The sequence below is a fragment of the Loxodonta africana genome, chromosome 3, assembly GCF_030014295.1.
Source record: "Loxodonta africana isolate mLoxAfr1 chromosome 3, mLoxAfr1.hap2, whole genome shotgun sequence".
Lineage (NCBI taxonomy): Eukaryota > Metazoa > Chordata > Mammalia > Proboscidea > Elephantidae > Loxodonta > Loxodonta africana.
The window spans coordinates 40,813,171-40,832,894 of NC_087344.1; the positions used below are offsets into that span (position 1 = coordinate 40,813,171).

The 19,724-nt window shown below is 52.7% G+C and overlaps 1 protein-coding gene across 2 annotated transcripts; it reads right to left on the minus strand.

Annotated features, from left to right (window-relative positions):
• Positions 1-41: 41 nt before the first annotated feature.
• On the minus strand, positions 42-18,266 carry PLEKHG5 (pleckstrin homology and RhoGEF domain containing G5). Of its 2 annotated transcripts, XM_023552118.2 has the most exons (20): positions 18,137-18,261; positions 17,110-17,212; positions 16,642-16,702; positions 16,163-16,254; positions 15,545-15,681; positions 15,118-15,263; positions 14,273-14,482; positions 13,992-14,183; positions 13,513-13,608; positions 12,702-12,752; positions 12,311-12,460; positions 11,803-11,913; positions 11,503-11,652; positions 11,273-11,410; positions 10,979-11,098; positions 3,263-3,395; positions 3,059-3,174; positions 2,754-2,950; positions 1,487-2,266; positions 42-1,193 (listed from the first exon to the last, which is right to left on the minus strand). In XM_023552118.2, exons 1-20 carry the CDS (start codon positions 18,177-18,179, stop codon positions 1,184-1,186), a joined length of 3,036 nt encoding a protein of 1,011 aa, XP_023407886.2. In that variant the 5' UTR covers positions 18,180-18,261; the 3' UTR covers positions 42-1,183. The 2 variants fall into 2 exon arrangements, with proteins under 2 accessions (XP_023407886.2, XP_023407887.2); XM_023552119.2 differs by having other exon boundaries at positions 42-2,266; positions 18,137-18,266.
• Between the last annotated feature and the right edge of the window lie 1,458 nt (positions 18,267-19,724).

The following is a 19,724-nucleotide window of genomic DNA, read 5'->3' on the forward strand; positions in this document are numbered from 1 at the left end:
CAGGGCCCGCCCCACGCCGCCTTTGAGAGCCCGCCTCGGTATGGGGGCCAGGGCGGGGCGCGGCCATTCCCTGGAGCTCCCCGACCTGCGCCCCCACCACCTGGCGCCCCCGCGGCAGATCCCTCTTCAGAGCTCACCTGGGGCGGCAAAGCACACGTCGGAGCGGGCTGATCCCAATCCCCAGGCAGGGGTTCTAGCTCCAGCCCCGGACAAGTGACTGCCCCTTTCTGCGCCTCGGCACCCCCAACATGGAGAGGGTTGGGCCAGAAGTACCTGAGGAGCCTCGAGTGGAAAACCCACCTTCCTAGGAGTACTTGTGGGGGTGTGAGTGCAGGGGCTCTCCTCCCCTGGAGTACCTCCTGAGTCCTAGGAGCACCCTCAGCAGAGTTGGAGCCTCCTGACCCCACAGGACATCAGCTCAAGAGCCAGCCAAGGCGGAGCCCCAGGAAGGTACCTCCGGGAGGGCTCTGAGGGTGACCTTGTGGCTGTGGCAGGGGAAGAGGCTTGGCCTTGGGGTGTTGGTCCAGGGCCCCTGTTTCCCGCTGCCTCTGCTAGTCCTGTCCTACTGCAGATAGAGGAGGGCACAGGAGGACAGAAAAGGAGCGAACCTTGAGCTTAAGTCCACCTGCAGCAGGAAGGGAATGGGTTCCAGAACCAAAGCACTCTTTCCAGTGGAGTATATACAAGTCTTTATAAAAGAACCAAAACCTCAATAAATATGCAACTTTACATGGAGCCCAACCCAAGGCCTGTGGGGGCCAGTGGGGCTGGGAGGGAACAGGGGCAGGGGACAGTCTAGTCCAGTTTGGGGCAGATGATGGAGGTGGGAAGGCAGCTTGGATCCCCAGCCCTAGAGCCCAGCCTAGGGTGTTCAGCTGGAAATTTCAAGGAGAAGGAGACAAGGGACCCTGCCTGGGCAGACCCATTCCAGGTTAGTGAGGGTGGCAGCAGTGGGGGTGGGTGGATGGGGTACTGTAGCCTATGTCTGGGGCTCTGCCAGGGCCTTCCCCACTTCCATCCAGACAGTCTAAGTGCAAATAGGCCCCAGTGGCTGGCAGGGACCCTGCCTGCATTCTGGCCCCATGCACAACATGAGGCAGTGACTGGAGCAGTCGCCGGCACCCCTCGAGGCATGCTGTCTGCTGTCCCTTGATCAGTGGCACCCTTGGGGGCCTCCCTCTGTTCACACTTCCCTGCAGGGGACGGGGAAAGACAGTCCTTCCTTGGCCTATGCCATTCACAGAGGGGTCCTGACCCCCCTTTCGTCCCCACCAGAATCCTCAGGCCCCCTGCCCCACTGTCTCCCACAGCCACCCCCCCAGCCAGGCCCTGGGGCAGGTCTCCAGCTCCCTCTCCCATCACCATCCCCAACTTCTGTCTGCTTCCAGCCATGACTGTGTCCCTACCCACTCCCTGGGCTTGCTGTCCCCAGAAATGCTGACTGACACTGGCCCATCTCCCCTCTACCCCTGGCCAGGTCACTCACGAGGCAGTGAGTGTGGAGTTGAGCAGCAGGGTGGTCCTGATTCGGTAGAGCTGGGCCAGGGTCAGCTTCCTGTGCTGGGCAGAGATGCCTGGAGGGGGTTCAGGCTGCACCCTGGGCGAGACCCCTGAGGGCAGCTCCCTGTGCCTCCTCCCGGTGGGGCCTGTGGGCTCCCCAGCCAGGCCACTGGTTCCATCCTCCGGTTCCGACAGCTCAGGGCCACTGCCAGGGCTGGGTGCCCCCTGGCAATCCCAGCGGGGTCCAGCTTCCTGAGGGGAACCCTGAGTCCTAGATCTGGGGGCTTCAGTGGCCAGGCAGAGCTCCGACAGACTGCGGCTGGGTGCTAGGGGCACTCCACGGGTGGCAGTCCCTGACAGCAGCTGGAGGAGGCTGGCCTCCGATTTGGACTTGAGCAAGTGGGGCAGACGGGGCAACAGCTGGACAGGGGTGCGGCGGCGGAGACGGGGTGAGGGTGGGGGTGAGGGGGCTTGAGGCAACTCTGGGAGCTGGGGCACTGGCTCCACCACAGGAGCTGGGGCCACAAAGTCTTGCAAGGAGGTGGGTGAGAGGGTGCCGTAGGCAGAGTCCATGGAGCAGGAGCGGCCATCCACCGGGCCCAGGGGCAGCAGCTCGCTGATGGGAGTGATGGAGGAGGCCGTGGTGCTGAGAGAGGTCTCGTCCGACTGGGAGCTGAAGGGGCCGCCCTCAAACTCAGGTGAGGACAATGTCTCCCCAGGCTCTACCACTACCATGGCCAGGGTCTCTGTGGAGCCATCCGAGGCACTGTGGGGCCCAGAGGAGAGAGTCAGCCCAGCCAGAGGAAACCTGTCTGAGGTAGCCCCGTGCTGGGCAATGCACAGAGGTTTACAACCTCTGCCCTCTAGGAGCTCAAGGCTCAGAGATGCAAGACTGTGGCACGTGTACCAGATGTCCCAAAGCCTGTGCCCACAACATAAATCTATAGTGGATTGCAGCACAGTCTAAACCCTTAACCCAGCACTCCAGCATCTACCATTGATTTATCAGATTTTGCACTCAAGGTGAACACTGTTCACTATCCTCTCCTAGACTCTGATCAGAGATAGAGTACACATGTGCACATGCACACACACACATGCACACACGTGCCCAACGGGTTCACAACATGAGGTCCTTCACAGGAAGGCGGCATGGCTGGGTGCTGTCCAGCGTCAATGGCTTTGGAATTGGGAGTCCTGGGGTAGAAGGCCTGCTCTGCAGGGACTTGCTGGGAGGTCCTGGGCAAGCATACCAGTGCTGAGAGTTGATGCTATTGCTGCTTTTGCGCAAGATGGTGGGGGAGCTTGCAGCCGAAGTGCTGCTCTCTCCATCTTCCTCCTCCTCCTCTTCTTCCTCCTCCTCCTCCTGCTCATCCTCCTCTTCCTCCAGGCTCTGCAGGGGCTGCTGGCTGCCTGGGTGCTCCTGTGCACGCAGCTGCTGCAGCTGGTTCTGCAGGTAGGGCGGGGGTGCACAGGGGCAGACAGGCTGTGAGCAGTAGCCCCCACCAGGCTGCCCTGCCTGCCTCGCACCCCCCCACCACCACCACTCTGCTCTCACCTGGGCATTGTAAATGGCATCCACCCAGCCGCGGCATAAGGCCTGGCCGCTGGCCTGGAACGTGTAGGCCCCCACGGCGCTATGGAACTCATTCAGGTAGATGAGGAGGAAGGACCCTGGTGAGTGAGAGCCCCTAGTCAGCCAAGGCCCCAGCACCTCTCCCCACCAGCCTCTATGCAGGAGGTGGAGGTCTTGACTCCTCACCAGGGTCTCGCAGCTCCCGACACACGATCTTGTCCACTAGCAACGGTGGCCTGATGACCTTGGTCCTCTCGGCCTTCTTCACTGCTTTGGTCACCAAGAGCAGGTCCGTGAAGAGGAAGCAGTACACGTCCATCTGGAGGTGGGGAGAGGAGGAGGCCGTTGGGGTCAGGACCAGGACCCTGGAGTCACAGGCAGGGACCCTCAGCCTGTCTGCTGCAACACTCTCACCGGGGAGGTGGGTGAGACTTGTGTGCTGACAAACACCTCCTCCACCCACCTCCCAAAGTGAACCTGTAAGTAAAATTAAAATGAAGGCACTGAATTGTACACTAAAAAACGCCTGTGATAGCAAACTTTGTTATATCTATCTCACCACAATAAGAATTGTTTTCTAAATTCCAGTAAAAAGAAAAAAATTAAAATGGAGGCAGTTTTCTTTCATTGAGCTATACACTTGTGATTTACTTCAACTGAAAGTTTACATTTAATTATGGGTGATGGGAAAATTTGAAAACGAACAATGGTAATGGTTGAACAACATAAGAAACATAACTAAAAAACCAAAACACCGTGGAAAAACATACCTTGCTCATGGATAGGAAGACTTAACATAGTAAAAATGTCTATTCTACCAAAAGCCATCTATACATACAATGCACTTCCGATCCAAATTCCAATGTCATTTTTTAAGGTGATAGAGAAACAAATCACCAACTTCATATGGAAGGGAAAGAAGCCTCGGATAAGCAAAGCATTACTGAAAAAGAAGAAGAAAGTGGGAGGCCTCACTCTACCTGATTTCAGAACCTATTATACAGCCACAGTAGTCAAAACAGCCTGGTATTGGTACAACAACAGGCACACAGACCAGTGGAACAGAATTGAGAACCCAGATATAAATCCATCCACATACGAGCAGCTGATATTTGACAAAGGCTCAGTTAATTGGGGAAAAGATAGTCTTTTTAACAAATGGTGCTGGCATAACTGGATATCCATTTGCAAAAAAACGAAACAGGACCCATACCTCACACCAAGCACAAACACTAACTCCAAGTGGATCAAAGACCTAAACATAAAGACTAAAACGATAAAGATCATGGAAGAAAAAATAGGGACAACCTTAGGAGCCCTAATACAAGGCATAAACAGAATACAAAACATTACCAAAAATGACGAAGAGAAACCAGATAACTGGGAGCTCCTAAAAATCAAACACCTATGCTCATCTAAAGACTTCACCAAAAGAGTAAAAAGACCACCTACAGACTGGGAAAGAATTTTCAGCTATGACATCTCAGACCAGCGCCTGATCTCTAAAATCTATGATTCTGTCAAAACTCAACCACAAAAAGACAAACAACCCAATCAAGAAGTGGGCAAAGGATATGAACACACACTTCACTAAAGAAGATATTCAGGCAGCTAACAGATACATGAGAAAATGCTCTCGATCATTAGCCATTAGAGAAATGCAAATTAAAACCATGATGAGATTCCATCTCACTCCAACAAGGCTGGCATTAATCCAAAAAACACAAAATAATAAATGTTGGAGAGGCTGCGGAGAGACTGGAACTCTTATACACTGCTGGTGGGAATGTAAAATGGTACAACCACTTTGGAAATCTATCTGGCGTTATCTTAAACAGTTAGAAATAGAACTACTATACAACCCAGAAATCCCACTCCTTGGAATATACCCTAGAGAAATAAGAGCCTTCACACAAACAGATATATGCACACCCATGTTTATTGCAGCTCTGTTTACAATAGCAAAAAGCTGGAAGCAACCAAGGTGTCCATCAACGGATGAATGGGTAAATAAATTGTGGTATATTCACACAATGGAATACTACGCATCGATAAAGAACAGTGACGAATCTGTGAAACATTTCATAACATGGAGAAACCTGGAAGGCATTATGCTGAGCAAAATTAGTCAGAGGCAAAAGGACAAATATTGTATAAGACCACTAGTATAAGATCTTGAGAAATAGTATAAACTGAGAAGAACACATACTTTTGTGGTTACGAGGGGGGAAGGGAGGGAGGGTGGGAGAGGTTTTTTTACTGATTAGTAGATAAGAACTGCTTTAGGTGAAGGGAAGGACAATACACAATACATGGAAGGTCAGCCCAACTGGACTGGACCAAAAGCAAAGAAGTTTCTGGGATAAAATGAATGATTCAAAGGTCAGCGGAGCAAGGGCAGGGGTTTGGGGACCATGGTTTAAGGGGACTTCTAAGTCAATTGGCAAAATAATTCTATTATGAAAACATTCTGCATCCCACTTTGAAATGTGGCGTCTGGGGTCTTAAATGCTAACAAGCGGCCATCTAAGATGCATCAATTGGTCTCAACCCACCTGGAGGAAAGGAGAATGAAGAACACCAAGGTCACACGACAACTAAGAGCCCAAGAGACAGAAAGGGCCACATGAACCAGAGACCTACATCATCCTGAGACCAGAAGAACTAGTTGGTGCCCGGCCATAATCGATGACTGCCCTGATAGGGAGCACAACAGAGAACCCCTGAGGGAGCAGGAGATCAGTGGGATGCAGACCCCAAATTCGTATAAAAAGACCATACTTAATGGTCTGACTGAGACTAGAGGAATCCCAGCGGTCATGGTCCCCAAACCTTCTATTGGCACAGGACAGGAACCATCCCCGAAGACAACTCATCAGACATGAAAGGGACTGGACAGTGGGTAGGTGAGAGACGCTGATAAAGAGTAAGCTAATTATATCAGGTGGACACTTGAGACTGTGTTGGCATCACCTGTCTGGAGGGGGGATGGGAGGATAGAGAGAGTTGGAAGCTGGCAAAGTTGTCACGAAAGGAGAGACTGGAAGGGCTGACTCATTAGGGGGAGAGCAAGTGGGAGTACGGAGTAAGGTGTATATAAACTTATATGTGACAGTCTGACTTGATTTGTAAACGTTCACTTAAAGCTCAATAAAAGTTAATAAAAAAAAAAAAAAAACACCAAAAAAACCAAACCTGTTGCCATCGAGTTGACTCCAACTCATAGCAATCCTATAGGACAGAGTAGAACTGCCCTACAGGATTTCCAAGGCGTGCCTGGTGGATTCGAACTGCCAACCCCTTGGCCAACAGCTGTAGCTCTTAACCACTTTGCCACCAGGGTTGCCAGAAACATAACTAGTGTCAACAAATTGTACACATAAAAAATGTTGAAAAGGCAAGAATTTGCTACAAAGATATGTATCAAGATAAAAAACTTACATTTGATATTTATGCACCCAATGACAGGGCTGCAAGATACATAAAACAAACTCTATCGGCATTGAAAAGTGAGAAAGACAGCTCCACAATAATAGTAGGAGACTTCAACACACCACTTTCGGTGAAGGACAGGACATCCACAAAGAACCTCAGTAAAGACATGGAAGATCTAAATGCCACAATCAACCCACTTGACCTCATAGACATATACAGAACACTCCACTCAACAGCAACCAAGTATACTTTCTTTTCTAGTGCATGTGGAACATTCTCTAGAATAGACCACATATTAGGTCATAAAGCAAGCCTTAGCAGAATCCAAACATTGAAATATTACACAGTATCTTCTCTGACCATAAGGCCATAAAAATGGGAATCAATAACAGGGAAATCAGGGAAAAGAAATCAAACACTTGGAAACTGAACAATACCCTGCTCAAAAAAGACTGCATTATAGAAGGCATTAAGGATGGAATAAAGAAATTCATAGAATCCAATGGGAATGAAAACACTTCCTATCAGAACCTTTGGGACACAGCAAAAGTAGTGCTCAGTGGTCAATTTATATCAATAATGCACACATCCAAAAAGAAGGGCCAAAATCAAAGAATAATCCCTACAACTTGAACAAATAGAAAGAGAGCAACAAAAGAAACCCTCAGGCACCAGAAGAAAACAAATAATAAAAATTAGAGCAGAACTAAATGAAATAGAAAACAGAAAAACAATTGAAAGAATTAACAAGACCAAAAGCTGGTTCTTTGAAAAAATCAACAAAATTGATAAACCACTCGCCAAGCTGACAAAAGAAAAACAGAAGAGGAAGCAAATAACCCAAATAAGAAATAAGATGGGCGATATTACAACAGGCCCAGCTGAAATTAAAAGAATCATATCAGATTACTATGAAAAATTGTACTCTAACAAATTTGAAAACCTAGAACAAATGGATGATTTCCTAGAAACACACTACCTACCTAAACCAACACAGACGAAGAACAACAAAACAGATCCATAACAAAAGAAGAGATTGAAAAGGTAATCAAAAAACTCCCAACAAAAAAAGCCCCAGCCCAGATGGCTTCACTGCAGAGCTCTACCAAACTTTCAGAGAAGAGTTAACACCACTACTACTAAAGGTATTTCAGACTATAGAAAAGGACGGAATACTCCCAAACTCATTCTATGAAGCCAGCATATCCCTGATACCAAAACCAGGTTAAGACACCACAAAAAAAAATTACGGACCTATATAGGGTCGCTATGAGTCGCAATCGACTTGACGGCACTGGGTTTGGTTTTTTTTTGGTTTATATCCCTCATGAACTTAGATGCAAAAATGCTCAACAAAATTCCAGCCAATAGAATTCAACAACATATCAAAAAAAATAATTCACCATGACCAAGTGGGATTCATACCAGGTATGCAAGGGTGGTTCAACATTAGAAGAAGAATTAATGTAATCCATCACATAAATAAAACAAAAGACAAGAATCACACGATTTTATCAGTTGATGCAGAAAAGGCATTTGACAAAGTTCAACACGCATTCATGATAAAAACTCACAGCAAAATAGGAATACAAGGCAAATTCCTCAATGTAATAAAGGGCATTTATACAAAGCCAACAGCCGACATCACCCTAAATGGAGAGAGCCTGAAAGCATTCCCCTTGAGAACAGGAACCAGACAAGGATGCCCTTTACCACCACTCTTATTCAACATTGTGCTGGAGGTCCTAGCCAGACCAATTAGGCTACACAAAGAAATAAAGGGCATCCAGATTGGCAAGGAAGAAGTAAAATTATCTCTATTTGCAGATGACATGATCTTATACACAGAAAACCCTAAGGGATCCTCCAGAAAACTACTGAAAGTAATAGAAGAGTTCAGCAGAGTATCGGGATACAAGATAAACATACAAAAATCAGTTGGATTCCTCTACACCAACAAAAAGAACATCGAAGAGGAAATCCCCAAATCAATACCATTTACAGTAGCCCCCAAGAAGATAAAATACTTAGGAATGAATCTTACCAGAGATGTAAAAAACTTATACAAAGAAAACTACAATACACTCTGCAAGAAACCAAAACAGACCTACATAAGTGGAAAAACATGGACAGGAGGACTTAACATTATAAAAATGTCTATTCTAATACAAACAGATATATGCACACCCATGTTTATTGCAGCTCTGTTTACAATAGCAAAAAGCTGGAAGCAACCAAGGTGTCCATCAACCGATGAATGGGTAAATAAATTGTGGTATATTCACACAATGGAATACTACGCATCGATAAAGAACAGTGACGAATCTGTGAAACATTTCATAGCATGGAGGAACCTGGAAGGCATTATGCTGAGCGAAATTAGTCAGAGGCAAAGGACAAATATTGTATAAGACCACTATTATAAGATCTTGAGAAATAGTAAACCTGAGAAGAACACATACTTTTGTGGTTACGAGGGGGGGAGGGAGGGAGGGTGGGAGAGGGTTTTTTATTCATTAATCAGTAGATAAGAACTGCTTTAGGTGGAGGGAAAGACAACACTCAATACATGGAAGGTCAGCTCAATTGGACTGGACCAAAAGCAAAGAAGTTTCCGGGATAAAATGAATGCTTCAAAGGTCAGCAGAGCAAGGGCGGGGGTCTGGGGAACATGGTTTGCGGGGACTTCTAAGTCAATTGGCAATAGAATTCTATTATGAAAACATTCTGCATCCCACTTTGAAATGTGGCGTCTGGGGTCTTAAATGCTAACAAGCGGCCATCTAAGATGCATCAATTGGTCTCAACCCACCTGGAGCAAAGGAAAATGAAGAACACCAAGGTCACACGACAACTAAGAGCCCAAGAGACAGAAAGGGCCACATGAACCAGAGACCTACATCATCCTGAGACCAGAAGAACTAGTTGGTGCCCGGCCATAATCGATGACTGCCCTGACAGGGAGCACAGCAGAAGATCCCTGAGGGAGCAGGAGAGCAGTGGGATACAGACCCCAAATTCTCATAAAAAGACCAGACTTAATGGTCTGTCTGAGACCAGAAGGACCCCAGTGGTCATAGCTGCCAGACCTTCTGTTGGCCCAGGACAGGAACCATTCCCAAAGCCAACTTTTCAGACAGGGATTGGACTGGACAATGGGTTGGAGAGGGATGCTGGTGAGGAGTGAGCTTCTTGGATCAGGTGGACACTTGAGACTATGTTGGCATCTCCTGCCTGGAGGGGAGATGAGAGGGTGGAGGGGGTTAGAAGCTGGTGAAATGGACATGAAAAGAGAGAGTCGAGGGGGGGAGCGGGTTGTCTCATTATGGGGAGAGCAACTGGGAGTATGTAGCAAGGTGTATATGTTTTTGTTGGAGAGACTGACTTAATTTGTAAACTTTCACTTAAAGCACAATAAAAATTAAAAAAAAAAAAAACTTACACTTGAAAAAAAAGGAGCGGGGGGAACGGAGCAACCAGAATGGAAATAATGAGAATGTTCACACATTTTGACAAAGGACAAATGTAACCAACATCACTGAACAGCTTGTGTAGGAATTGTTGAATGGGAACCTAAACTGCTGTGTAAATCTTCACCGAAAACACAATAATATATTATTTAGGAAAAAAAAAAAGAGCCGGGGGGAAATGGGCAGTTATTGCTTAATGTTTGAGGTGGTAGTTTTGGAAAGAAATAGTAGTGATGGTTATACAACATTGTGAATGTAATTAATGCCACTAAATTATATACTTAGAAATCACTAAAATAGTAATTTGATGTTATACGTATTTTACCACAATAAAAGAAAAAAGAGGTGATTTTAAAATCACAATCTGCAGGATGACTAGTACAGCAGCAAGGCTCTGGGCAGTTTCTGGCCTCCCTCCCGCCCAGGACCCCCCTGGCACTGACAGGTGAGCAGGCCTGGCCCCTCCTGGATAAACTGTGACCTTGCAGAATATGTCAAAACTTCTTGTTGGGTGCTGTGGAGTCAATTCCAACTGAGGGCAACTTCATGTGTGCAGAGTAGAGTTTCTCCATAGAATTTTCAAGGCTGTGACCTTTCAGAAGAAGATTGCCAGGCCTTTTTCCCAAGGTGCCCCTGGGTGTATTCGAACCATCAACCTTTCAGCTAGAAGTCGAATGCTTAACTGTTTGTGCCACCCAGGAACTCCCTATATGTAGAGTAAAACCAGTTAAAAATCAGTTGCTGTTGAGTCGAGTCCAACTCATGGCAACCCCAGTGTGTCAGTAGAACTGTGGTCTACAGTGTTTTCTATGGCTGGATTTAAACTGGAAGCAAAATCTCACCTCTCATTTGACCACGAAGTCACTGGTTCTTGAGTCACCACCCACTGACTCAGTAGCTGAGAACCACCGGTGACAGGGGGTCCCTAGAAAGCATGGCCTAAACCCACAGGGCAAGAGAGAGTAGAGCGGGAGGTGGCAGGGGCCCCCGGAGTCACCTTGCTGTCCTTCCCCTCCTTCATTCTCAGGCTCCCCTCCAACAGCAGCTGTCGTGTCTCTTCTGGGGAGGCACCAGGGATGGGTGCTGTTAAGTCCAGCTGCAGAAATTCCTTCAAGAGCTAGGGGGTGGGGAGGGCATTGACTTGTAGGGGAGGTCAGGCGTCTGACGCCCCACCTCAGTTAGGAGTCCTCAGGTGAGGTCACCAGCATAGCCTGCCTGCCCATTTAGCCTTCTTCCCCACCCAGCAGCACTGGGGACACCCTCTCCTGCGTGCCCGCACACACACGCCCACCTTGTCCACCTCATCGTTGCTGCCCTCCACCACCTCGTAGGCGTCAACGCGGCTCACCACCGCTGCCAGCCGCTGCCGCTCTTGTCGCTGCCTCATGCACGCATTCACATGGTGAATGAAGCGCTCCATGGAGCCGATCTGGGGGCAGGTGAGGGGGTTCAGGCCCAGGGCCGGGGAGGGGGCCAAGGAGGGTCTGCGATCCACAGTACCCCACCCGCCAGCCTGGTTACCATGGTGACGACGGCCTCTTTGGCTCGCGGCTCATCAGTCTTCCTCAGCACCGACTTGAGGAGCAGCGGGTACTTGGTGAGCCGCTGGTGGGGCTTGGCCAGCATGTCACTCAGCTTCAACCGCTGGCACTGCTGGTGCTTCTCCGCCCACTGCGGCGGGGTACCGCGGGCCGGACTCAGGCAGGTCCGCCCACCATGCAGCCCCACCCTCTAATCCCAGACAACGCCGCTGGCAACCTGTGCACCTGCCGCCCAGGTGCCGCCCCGCCGCTGCCCACCACCCAGACCCTGACCCCTCACCGTAACATAGGCTCGGAAGAGGTCGTTGTCGCGCAGCAGGCCGCGCATGTACTCCATGCAGCCCTCCTCCTCCATGCAGTATCGGATGTAGGGCTTGAAGAGTGAGCCGAACTGGCCCAGGGCGGGAGAACAACCACCGCACCGTTACCGCGTGCTCCCTGCGGCCGGCTAGGCGCCAAACGCTTCGCAAGCCCTTTCTCACTGCATTTTCGCAACAATCCCAGGGTTAGGCAAGCTTATGATCCCTGCTTTCCAAACGAGGAAACTGAGCCTCAGCTAAGGGACCACCCTCAGCCAGGGAGTCAGCAGTTTGATGGCCAGGGCAGGGTTCCAACACGGGCGACTGACTTGTAATCTTGCCTTCGACCACTAGGGGCCGTGCGAGGTCACTGGCCAGGGGAGGTTACGGGGATGGGTGCGCAGATGGGATCCAGTGCGATTGGGCATGGAGCCTTTCCGGCGCCCAGTCTGCTTCTGTACCCCCGCCTGTGCCCATCCCTGCCCGTACCATCTTGAATCCCTTAAAGAAGTCCCCGGGCTGCAGCAACGCCCGCGTGCGCCGCGCCTTCTCCAGCACCGGCGCCATCACGCTCCTCCACAGCCCGCGGTGCAGCCGCGCGATCTCTGTGATGTTGCTGAACAGGCGCTCCGCCTCCACCTGCGCGGGACAGGAGGTCCGCTCGGCCCGCCCCTCGGTCTCGCACAGGCCAGGCATCTGGGATGAGCCCCTCGGCTGGGCCCGCCCCTCGAGTCTAGCCCTCCCGTCAGCCTCGCCCCACCTTTCGTCAGCCCCTCCCCGATTCCCGCCCCTCAGCACCACCTTCGCCAGGCCCCGCCCCTCTTCCTAGTACAGCCCTTCCCCTGCCCCTCCCCTGCCCCACTGCCAGTGCCCACCTCACCTCACACAGGAGCCCTGACTCTTGCAGGTTCAGGAGGCAGCACAGGAAGAGCTATGAGGGTAGAAGGCGCTGCAGCTCGAGGGGGAGTTCCACGCCCCACCAAGCCCCACCCGGACTCTTAGGCTCCTCACCCATCCTCCCTCCCAGGGAGACCTGAGGCAGCCAGGGACAGAGAGAGTTTACCCTTTGCTTTCACATCTGGAGGGGCCAGGGAAGGCTCCAGATCTCAAGAAAAGGTCCAGCCCTAATGCCCACCTGGGGGTCACCCTGCCTGGACACCCCCGGAGGGAAGCTCTGGGGAGACTGGCCTCGCAAACATGCCTGGGCCTCTCTTCCACCTCTGCCCTGGCTCATCTTTCGGGGCTGGGCTCAGAGGGTGCTTCCTTCAGGAAGCCTTCCTTGAATTCCCAAGCCCAGGATAGGTGCACCCCTCTGTCCAAGTCCCTTCACCTGTACCCACTCAGTACCTATCCACTGTCTCCCTGTCTAGGGTGTGAGCTGTAGGGACCTGGCACAAAGCAGATGTTCAGAAATGACTTTGAACAAGTGAGGCCTGGCCTGCGTTAATTCAGCTCCACCCAGCCAACCTCCCGAAGCCCAACCCAGGTGTCCAGCCTGTGGGAGACCCTGCTCTCTGGGGTATAGCCCTTCTCTGGCTTTCCTGCCCCCCTTTTGTTGTATGGCAACTGCTCCTTCTGAAAAGGTCTGGGCTCAGCTCAGGGACCACCCAGTCAGAGGCCATGGGTGGCAGGGGGGCAGGCAGATGAGCAGGTGGCCAGGTGCACACTGGGCCAGGGCGGCCCACACTCACGTTGGTGATCACCCGCAGCTTCTTGATGTAGGAGGCTTCGGTGTGCAGGAGCTCCCACACTGCCTCCTGCTGGTGGCACTGCCGGCGCGTCAGCTTCTGCGGGGAGAGGAGGAAGGGTCAACTAGGAGCCCCAAAGCACACCAGGCTAGCAAGAGGGGCCCGGGAGGATGAGCAACCCTGCAGGCAACATCTCATTTTCCAGGTTCAGACAGAGAGGTCCCAAGAGAGGCGGGGCCATCCTGGACATCACACAGATCCTCAGTCAAGACACCCAAGTTCTGGAGACTTCCTCTGCTGCTAAAATAGCCAAGTGACACAGTGACCTCTCCTGGCCTGCTTCCCCAAAGTGGGTTAACACCAACAGCAGCCCCTAGGGCTGCCCTGTGGAACATCCCGTCACTGAGGCCTCACGAAAGCCTCATGAGGTAGGGGAATGAGGAGGGTGGAGAGGGCGCTGCCAGGCCCAGGGCTGCACCCACCTCATGCCCATCAATGAGCTCCCGCCAGCTGTCCTCCAGCTGCACGCAGGCACCGTCCTCATCCTCGTCCTCATCCTCCTCCTCCTCCTCCCAGGAGTCGTGGTCGAAGCGCAGTCTCCGGGGTAGCCGGGGCAGCCCAAAGAGGCTATAGGCATGCAGCTTGCCCTCCAGCTGCTCCATCTTGTCTGCCTCCTGGAAGGTCAGGGTCAGGGGTCAAGGTTCAGCCAGCCACCTGACCAGCCAGTTCTCCTGCTCCAGGGCTCACAGGGCTACACACATACCCGGCCGAAGGCGCTGGTGCTGGGGCCTGAGCTGAAGAAGCCACTGAAGCGACTGGCCGCCCGATTCTTCCAGCTATCACCACCCGTGCTGCTGGGACCACCACTGCTGCCGCTGGGCAGAGAGCAGCTGGAGGGAGTGGGGGGCTCCTGCCCAGGGATGCTTACCTCCCCCAGGAACTCAGACATGTTCTTGCGGCGGCGGCCAGGGGCCTGGTCAGGGAGGGGGCGGTCAACTAGTGTAACTTGGCCCCACAGCCCCTCACCACAGTGGGTCTCCATGACTGCAGGCCAACCTGTTATGTGGGAGTGTCTCTGCACCCTACCCTGGGATGTGACCTCTCCTGGGACCCACCCATGCTCTGGGGGCTAGAAGGCCCAGACACAGATACACCTGGACCACTGTCTCCCAGCCACAAGCACGCACAAGGTGGGAAGAAGCACACAGTTACACACACACACACACACACACACACACATGCTTACTAACACAGCTCCCAAGGCATCCCGGGGATACATATACAGTCAGTGACTCCTTGATGCCTGAGCACAAATACACAAAGCCACATAGACCTTACACACACACACACACACACACACACACACAGTGACTCCTGGATCACTGGGAGACTTCCAGAGATAAGACTCATCACTTTAGTACGGTCTAGATCCAGAGAGGGTCCCCACTGTCAGAGACAGTGCCATTTCCCAGAAGAGAAAATGACAGCCCTGAGACAGAGCAGAGAGGGCCCAAGGTGACCTCCCCTCTGAGGAGGGACCAACTCTGTGCTAGAGCCCAGCTTGTGACTTCGCCCCAGCCCTGCCCTGGAACAGCCCCTCCTCCTCACCAAGATGTCGAGGCTTTCCCGGCGGCTCTGAGGGTCCCCACGTTCCAGACTGGGGGCCCTGGCCCCAGCTGGCCGCAGTATTGGTAGGCTCAGTGACTTCGAGTCCTTCACTCCCTGCTCCACCTTGCCTTCATCCCCAGGCTTGGCTGGATGGCATTTGGGGACAAGGAGAGGTCCTCAGCGCCAGGTCCAACAGAGGAGGAGGCCCCAGCCTGGCTCTCTTGAGAATGCAAACTAAGGCCTGGCTACCCTCCCCCTACAGCCTCACCCTGCCAGCACCGGTCACACTACCTAGCAGAGACACCTGTATGGTAATGAGCTGCTGGGGGCTCTGGCCAATGGCAACTCAAGCCAGGAAGAAGCTCCCAACTCCAGAGGCCCAGCCAGGCCCCAGCTGCCTGCCCAGCCTCTGGAGCCTTCTCCTCACCTTTGACCCGCAGGTAGTGTCCTCCAAACCTGTAGGCCTCAAAGGTGAGGGACAGGGGTGTATTGGACTGGTCCAGGTAGATGTCCACTTTGCCCAATGCGATGCCCTTCCTCTCAAACACAGGCAGCAGCACCTCTCTGCCCCAGAACAAGAAGTATGGACATGAGAGAAACAATCATGGGGGCCTCACCCTGGCCACGCCTTCAGTTCCACCCAGCCTTCCTGACAGAGAAGGGAGACACACTCAAGATCACACACAGGTACAGGCACAGGTGTGCAGATACCTCCACAGTCCTCAGAGGTTCACACACATGTTTACAAACAGGCCAACATCCCACACCCTTACCCAGTCTGCACACCAGGGCAGACAGTCATACACACACCTGTCATACCCAGGTACTCGGCCATGCACACATGAATGGAACATAATGGCACACAGACTCTGCCACATGTTCCCTCAGGCTGGTTTGCATATCATGTAGGTCTGCACACAGGTGTAAGGATTCACGCACAGGCCATCACCCAGACAAGGTCACACCTGCTGAGACAGGCACCTCCAGCACAGCAGGCCACGTCTCTCCCACCCCCGGCCCTGTCCTGAGGCCCACCAAGCCCTACCCCAGCGACTTCTTCTTCATGGCTGGTACGATCTCTGTCTCAATGTCCACATTCAGGTCGAATTTGAGGGTGAAGCACTCCTTGCTAGGGTCCTGGGAGAGGACACAACTACTGGTCTCTCACTGCCACCCCTCGTCCCACCCTGTCCATCCCCAGAGCCCAGGATAGGAACCCCAGCAGGGAAGGCAACACCAGGATCACCCCAGCCTGCCTCTATCCCCCCCCCAAAAAAGGAGGCCCCCAATCCCCTCCTGCCTGAGGAGATCCTGGACCACCCCCACCTGGCTGAGGTGGGCAATACTGGGCACAGGGAAAGGTGGTGAGTGGGGACACACTCACGCCCGGCCCCAGCCCTCATCCTGGAGTTCAGAGCAGAGAGGCCCAGCCTCAGGGGTAGGAAAGGGCCTGGAGGGGGGACAGGGGCAGTTTGGAGGAGGCTGTCTGGGACTCCCCCTCTCGCAGCCCTGGGGGCCACTTACATCTGTGTGTCTTCTCCTTGCTTTTTTCTTGGAGAGTCTTAGGCCTGTGCTCTTCCGGTCCCTGCAAGGAAGACATGAGGGTAGAGGTGGGAGATGAGTGTGGGCTCTCATCAGGGATGTGAACGGGGGCCCGTTGTAGCTTGCCACCCCTCCCTCACCCCAAGTTACCCAACAATTCGGGGGCCTTCAGACAGGCCCTGGCCACCATGTGGCTGTGCGCCCTCTGGTGGCCAACACAGGAGTCACACCCAATGGTACCTAGTGAGGGGTTTGATCAGACATCCTGAAGGCGGCCCAGCCAGGGGGCAGCCTCCTCCAGGAATCTGGGTACCAGCAGGGGTGGGGAGGGGGTCTGGGAGGAAGGCACCAAAGCACCTGGTTCCTGCATCTCTGGCCTGAGGTCCAGCCTTGGGACCCCCACTCCTACCCCCCCAGGTATCTGCTCTGCCCACCTGCTCCCTCACTTACCCTTTGCCATCCATGGAACCTTCCTCCTCCTCCTCCAAGTCCACTGCAAGGCTGGTGCATGGGGGGCATGACCGGGTAGACACATTCCGGGCCAGGACAGAGCCTGAGGAGGAAAATGGGTTGGAGTTATGACGACCCCTCCCTGGTCCCCTCTTAGCCTTCCAACACGGCCATCTCTAGGGTGGACCCACTGCCTGTCACCAATCCTGGGACCTCCCCCCAAACTTGCTAGGGTTCCACAGTTCTGTAAGGAGGAGCTCAGTCAATGCTTATCCCCTATCACCCCAGAACCAAAAGGACACTAGGGCCCTAGATGATACCCCAGGTGACATCCCACTCCCATACCAATCCCCCCTCCTACAAAATGGGGGTAACAGGGTTCCGCCTCTGGCATGGCTGCAGGAAGGGACCAAAGTCCATGGCTCTTTCCCTCAGCCTCCCTTCCCTTACTGCTGTGATCACACCAATTTCCCCAGGGCCCTGGAAGAAGGGGAAAGTCTTTTTGCCCCTCGCTCAGTGGAGAAAACAAGCAAGAGGCATTTCTCACCAGGCCGGGGTGCCTATAAGCCACCCCACACAGGAAATTGGTGGTGGGCCTGGGCTAGGTCCCTATTCAGTAGGAGCTCTTGTTCCCACCACAAGTGCCTTCTGACACCCACCCCCAACACCACCACCTCGGCACTGCCTTAGCCCTGCCAGCAGCCTGGCTCAGAGGATTTGCCCAGAAGTGGAAGCGGCTGGGCCTCTCCCGTTGCCCTCAGGCTGGGCAGAGCCAGGAAGAAGAGGGCTTTCCCGTGTCGGGCCCAGGCTGGGGGCAGAGGTGGCTGTAGACTCAGCCAGATAAACAGAGTGCCCTGGTAAGGAGGCCTGCTCACAAGATGGGGTGCAGTCCCCTGATTTTTTCTCTTGCTGAAAAACTTGTGGAACCAAAGGAACCATGACTCACTTGGGTTTCATTATTTACAGTTGATTTTTGCAAGTGTGAAGGCCCAGGGTTGAGGGACCAGTCTGGGCCCCCCGTGCTCACCTTGGGGTGGCAAGTCAAAGCGGACGTGCCCGTCGTAATGCATGGCACTGTGGAACTTGCTGTCACAGGCCTCACAGAGGTTGAGGGGCCCCTGGTGGTGCAGCCGCTGGCAGTCGGCGTGGTGGCATACCTGTGGTGGGAAGGACAAGGGGCTGGGTCAGGCTGGGGTTCCTGACCACCTGTGGGGGCTGCTCTGTATTATCCAGCTTACCATTGCCCACAGGGCGCCTTACGCTCATTAATTCATTGGCAAACGTTTCCCAAGCACCTACTATGTGCCTATTCCCGTACCATGCCCTAGGGGTGCCAAGAAAAGCAAAGTCAGGCCTTGGGTGCGCAGCTTGCTGGAGAAGACTTGGAGTCATAACCAGGGCTGCCTCATGGGTACAGGTTTGAAAGGCACTAGAAAAGGATGTTGGGCTATCATTTGGTCTGGCCAGCTGAGTGTGAACTGGAATGCCCTGAGCACCTCCCCCGAGACTCTCTGCCCTCAGTTCTGTGGCCTGCCAGGCCCCTTGGCCCCATATGGATTCCTGAGATAAGGTGCAAAGGGGGTTATGGAGTAGTCAAGGAGAGGTGGTCAGGGTCTGAGGGCCCATGTGGGGCCCATGAGCCGCTGCCAGGTGACTTGACCCTGGGCTTCCTGGACCACCCTTATCCACCCTCTCCCTACCTCTCCTGGGCGACTTTCATATCTTCTCTGCCCCCAAACCTTCTGTAAAAAAACAAAAAACAAAAAAACCTTCTGTAGCCCTCCCCAAACTTGCTCCTCCACAACTATTTTGCTTCTTATTCTCTGGAACCAGAAGTCATCAGGAGGTTGGTCCAAGACCTCTGGCCACCACATCCACTCACCTGCTCCAGGTGGGGGCTGCAAAGCAATCTCTCTCCTTCAGTCTGAAGCCACTGAGATCCCACCCCGCCTGCCAGAGGGTGGGAAGACACTGCTCAGCATTCTTCCTCTCCTCCCCCTCAAGTCTCCCTTCCAACATGCTGCTATTTGTCCCTCTTATAAAAGCAGTGTCTTGATCTCCCTTCACCCTCCAGCTTTGCTGCTGTTAGCCACCGTCAAGTCAGACCTCAACTCATGCTGACCCCCCTGCACAACAAAACGAAATGCTGCCCAAGCCTGTCGCCATTCCCATGATCAGTTGTGGATCGGACCCTTGTAATCCATAGGGTCTTCACTGGCTAATTTTTGGAAGTAGATCACCAGGCGTTTCTTCTTAGTTTGTCTTAGACTGGAAGTTCCGCTGAAGCCTGTTCAGCCAGCCTCCACTACAGATGGGTTGTGGCTATACGTGAGGTGTACTGGCCAGGAATTGAACCTAGGTCTACCACACGGAAGGTGAGAATTCTACCCCTGAACCACCAATGCCTCCTCTAGTTATTGCTGCCCTATTTCTCCTCGTCCCTTTAGAGCCAAACTCCTTAAAACAGGTCTCTATACTCTCCACTTCCTGTTTCTCACCTCCCATTCTCTTTGTTGGAGCCCTGGTGGTGCAGTGGTTAGTTATAAGCTCGGCTGCTAACCAAAAGGTTGGCAGTTTGAACCCACCAGCCACTCCTTGGAAACCCTATAGGACAG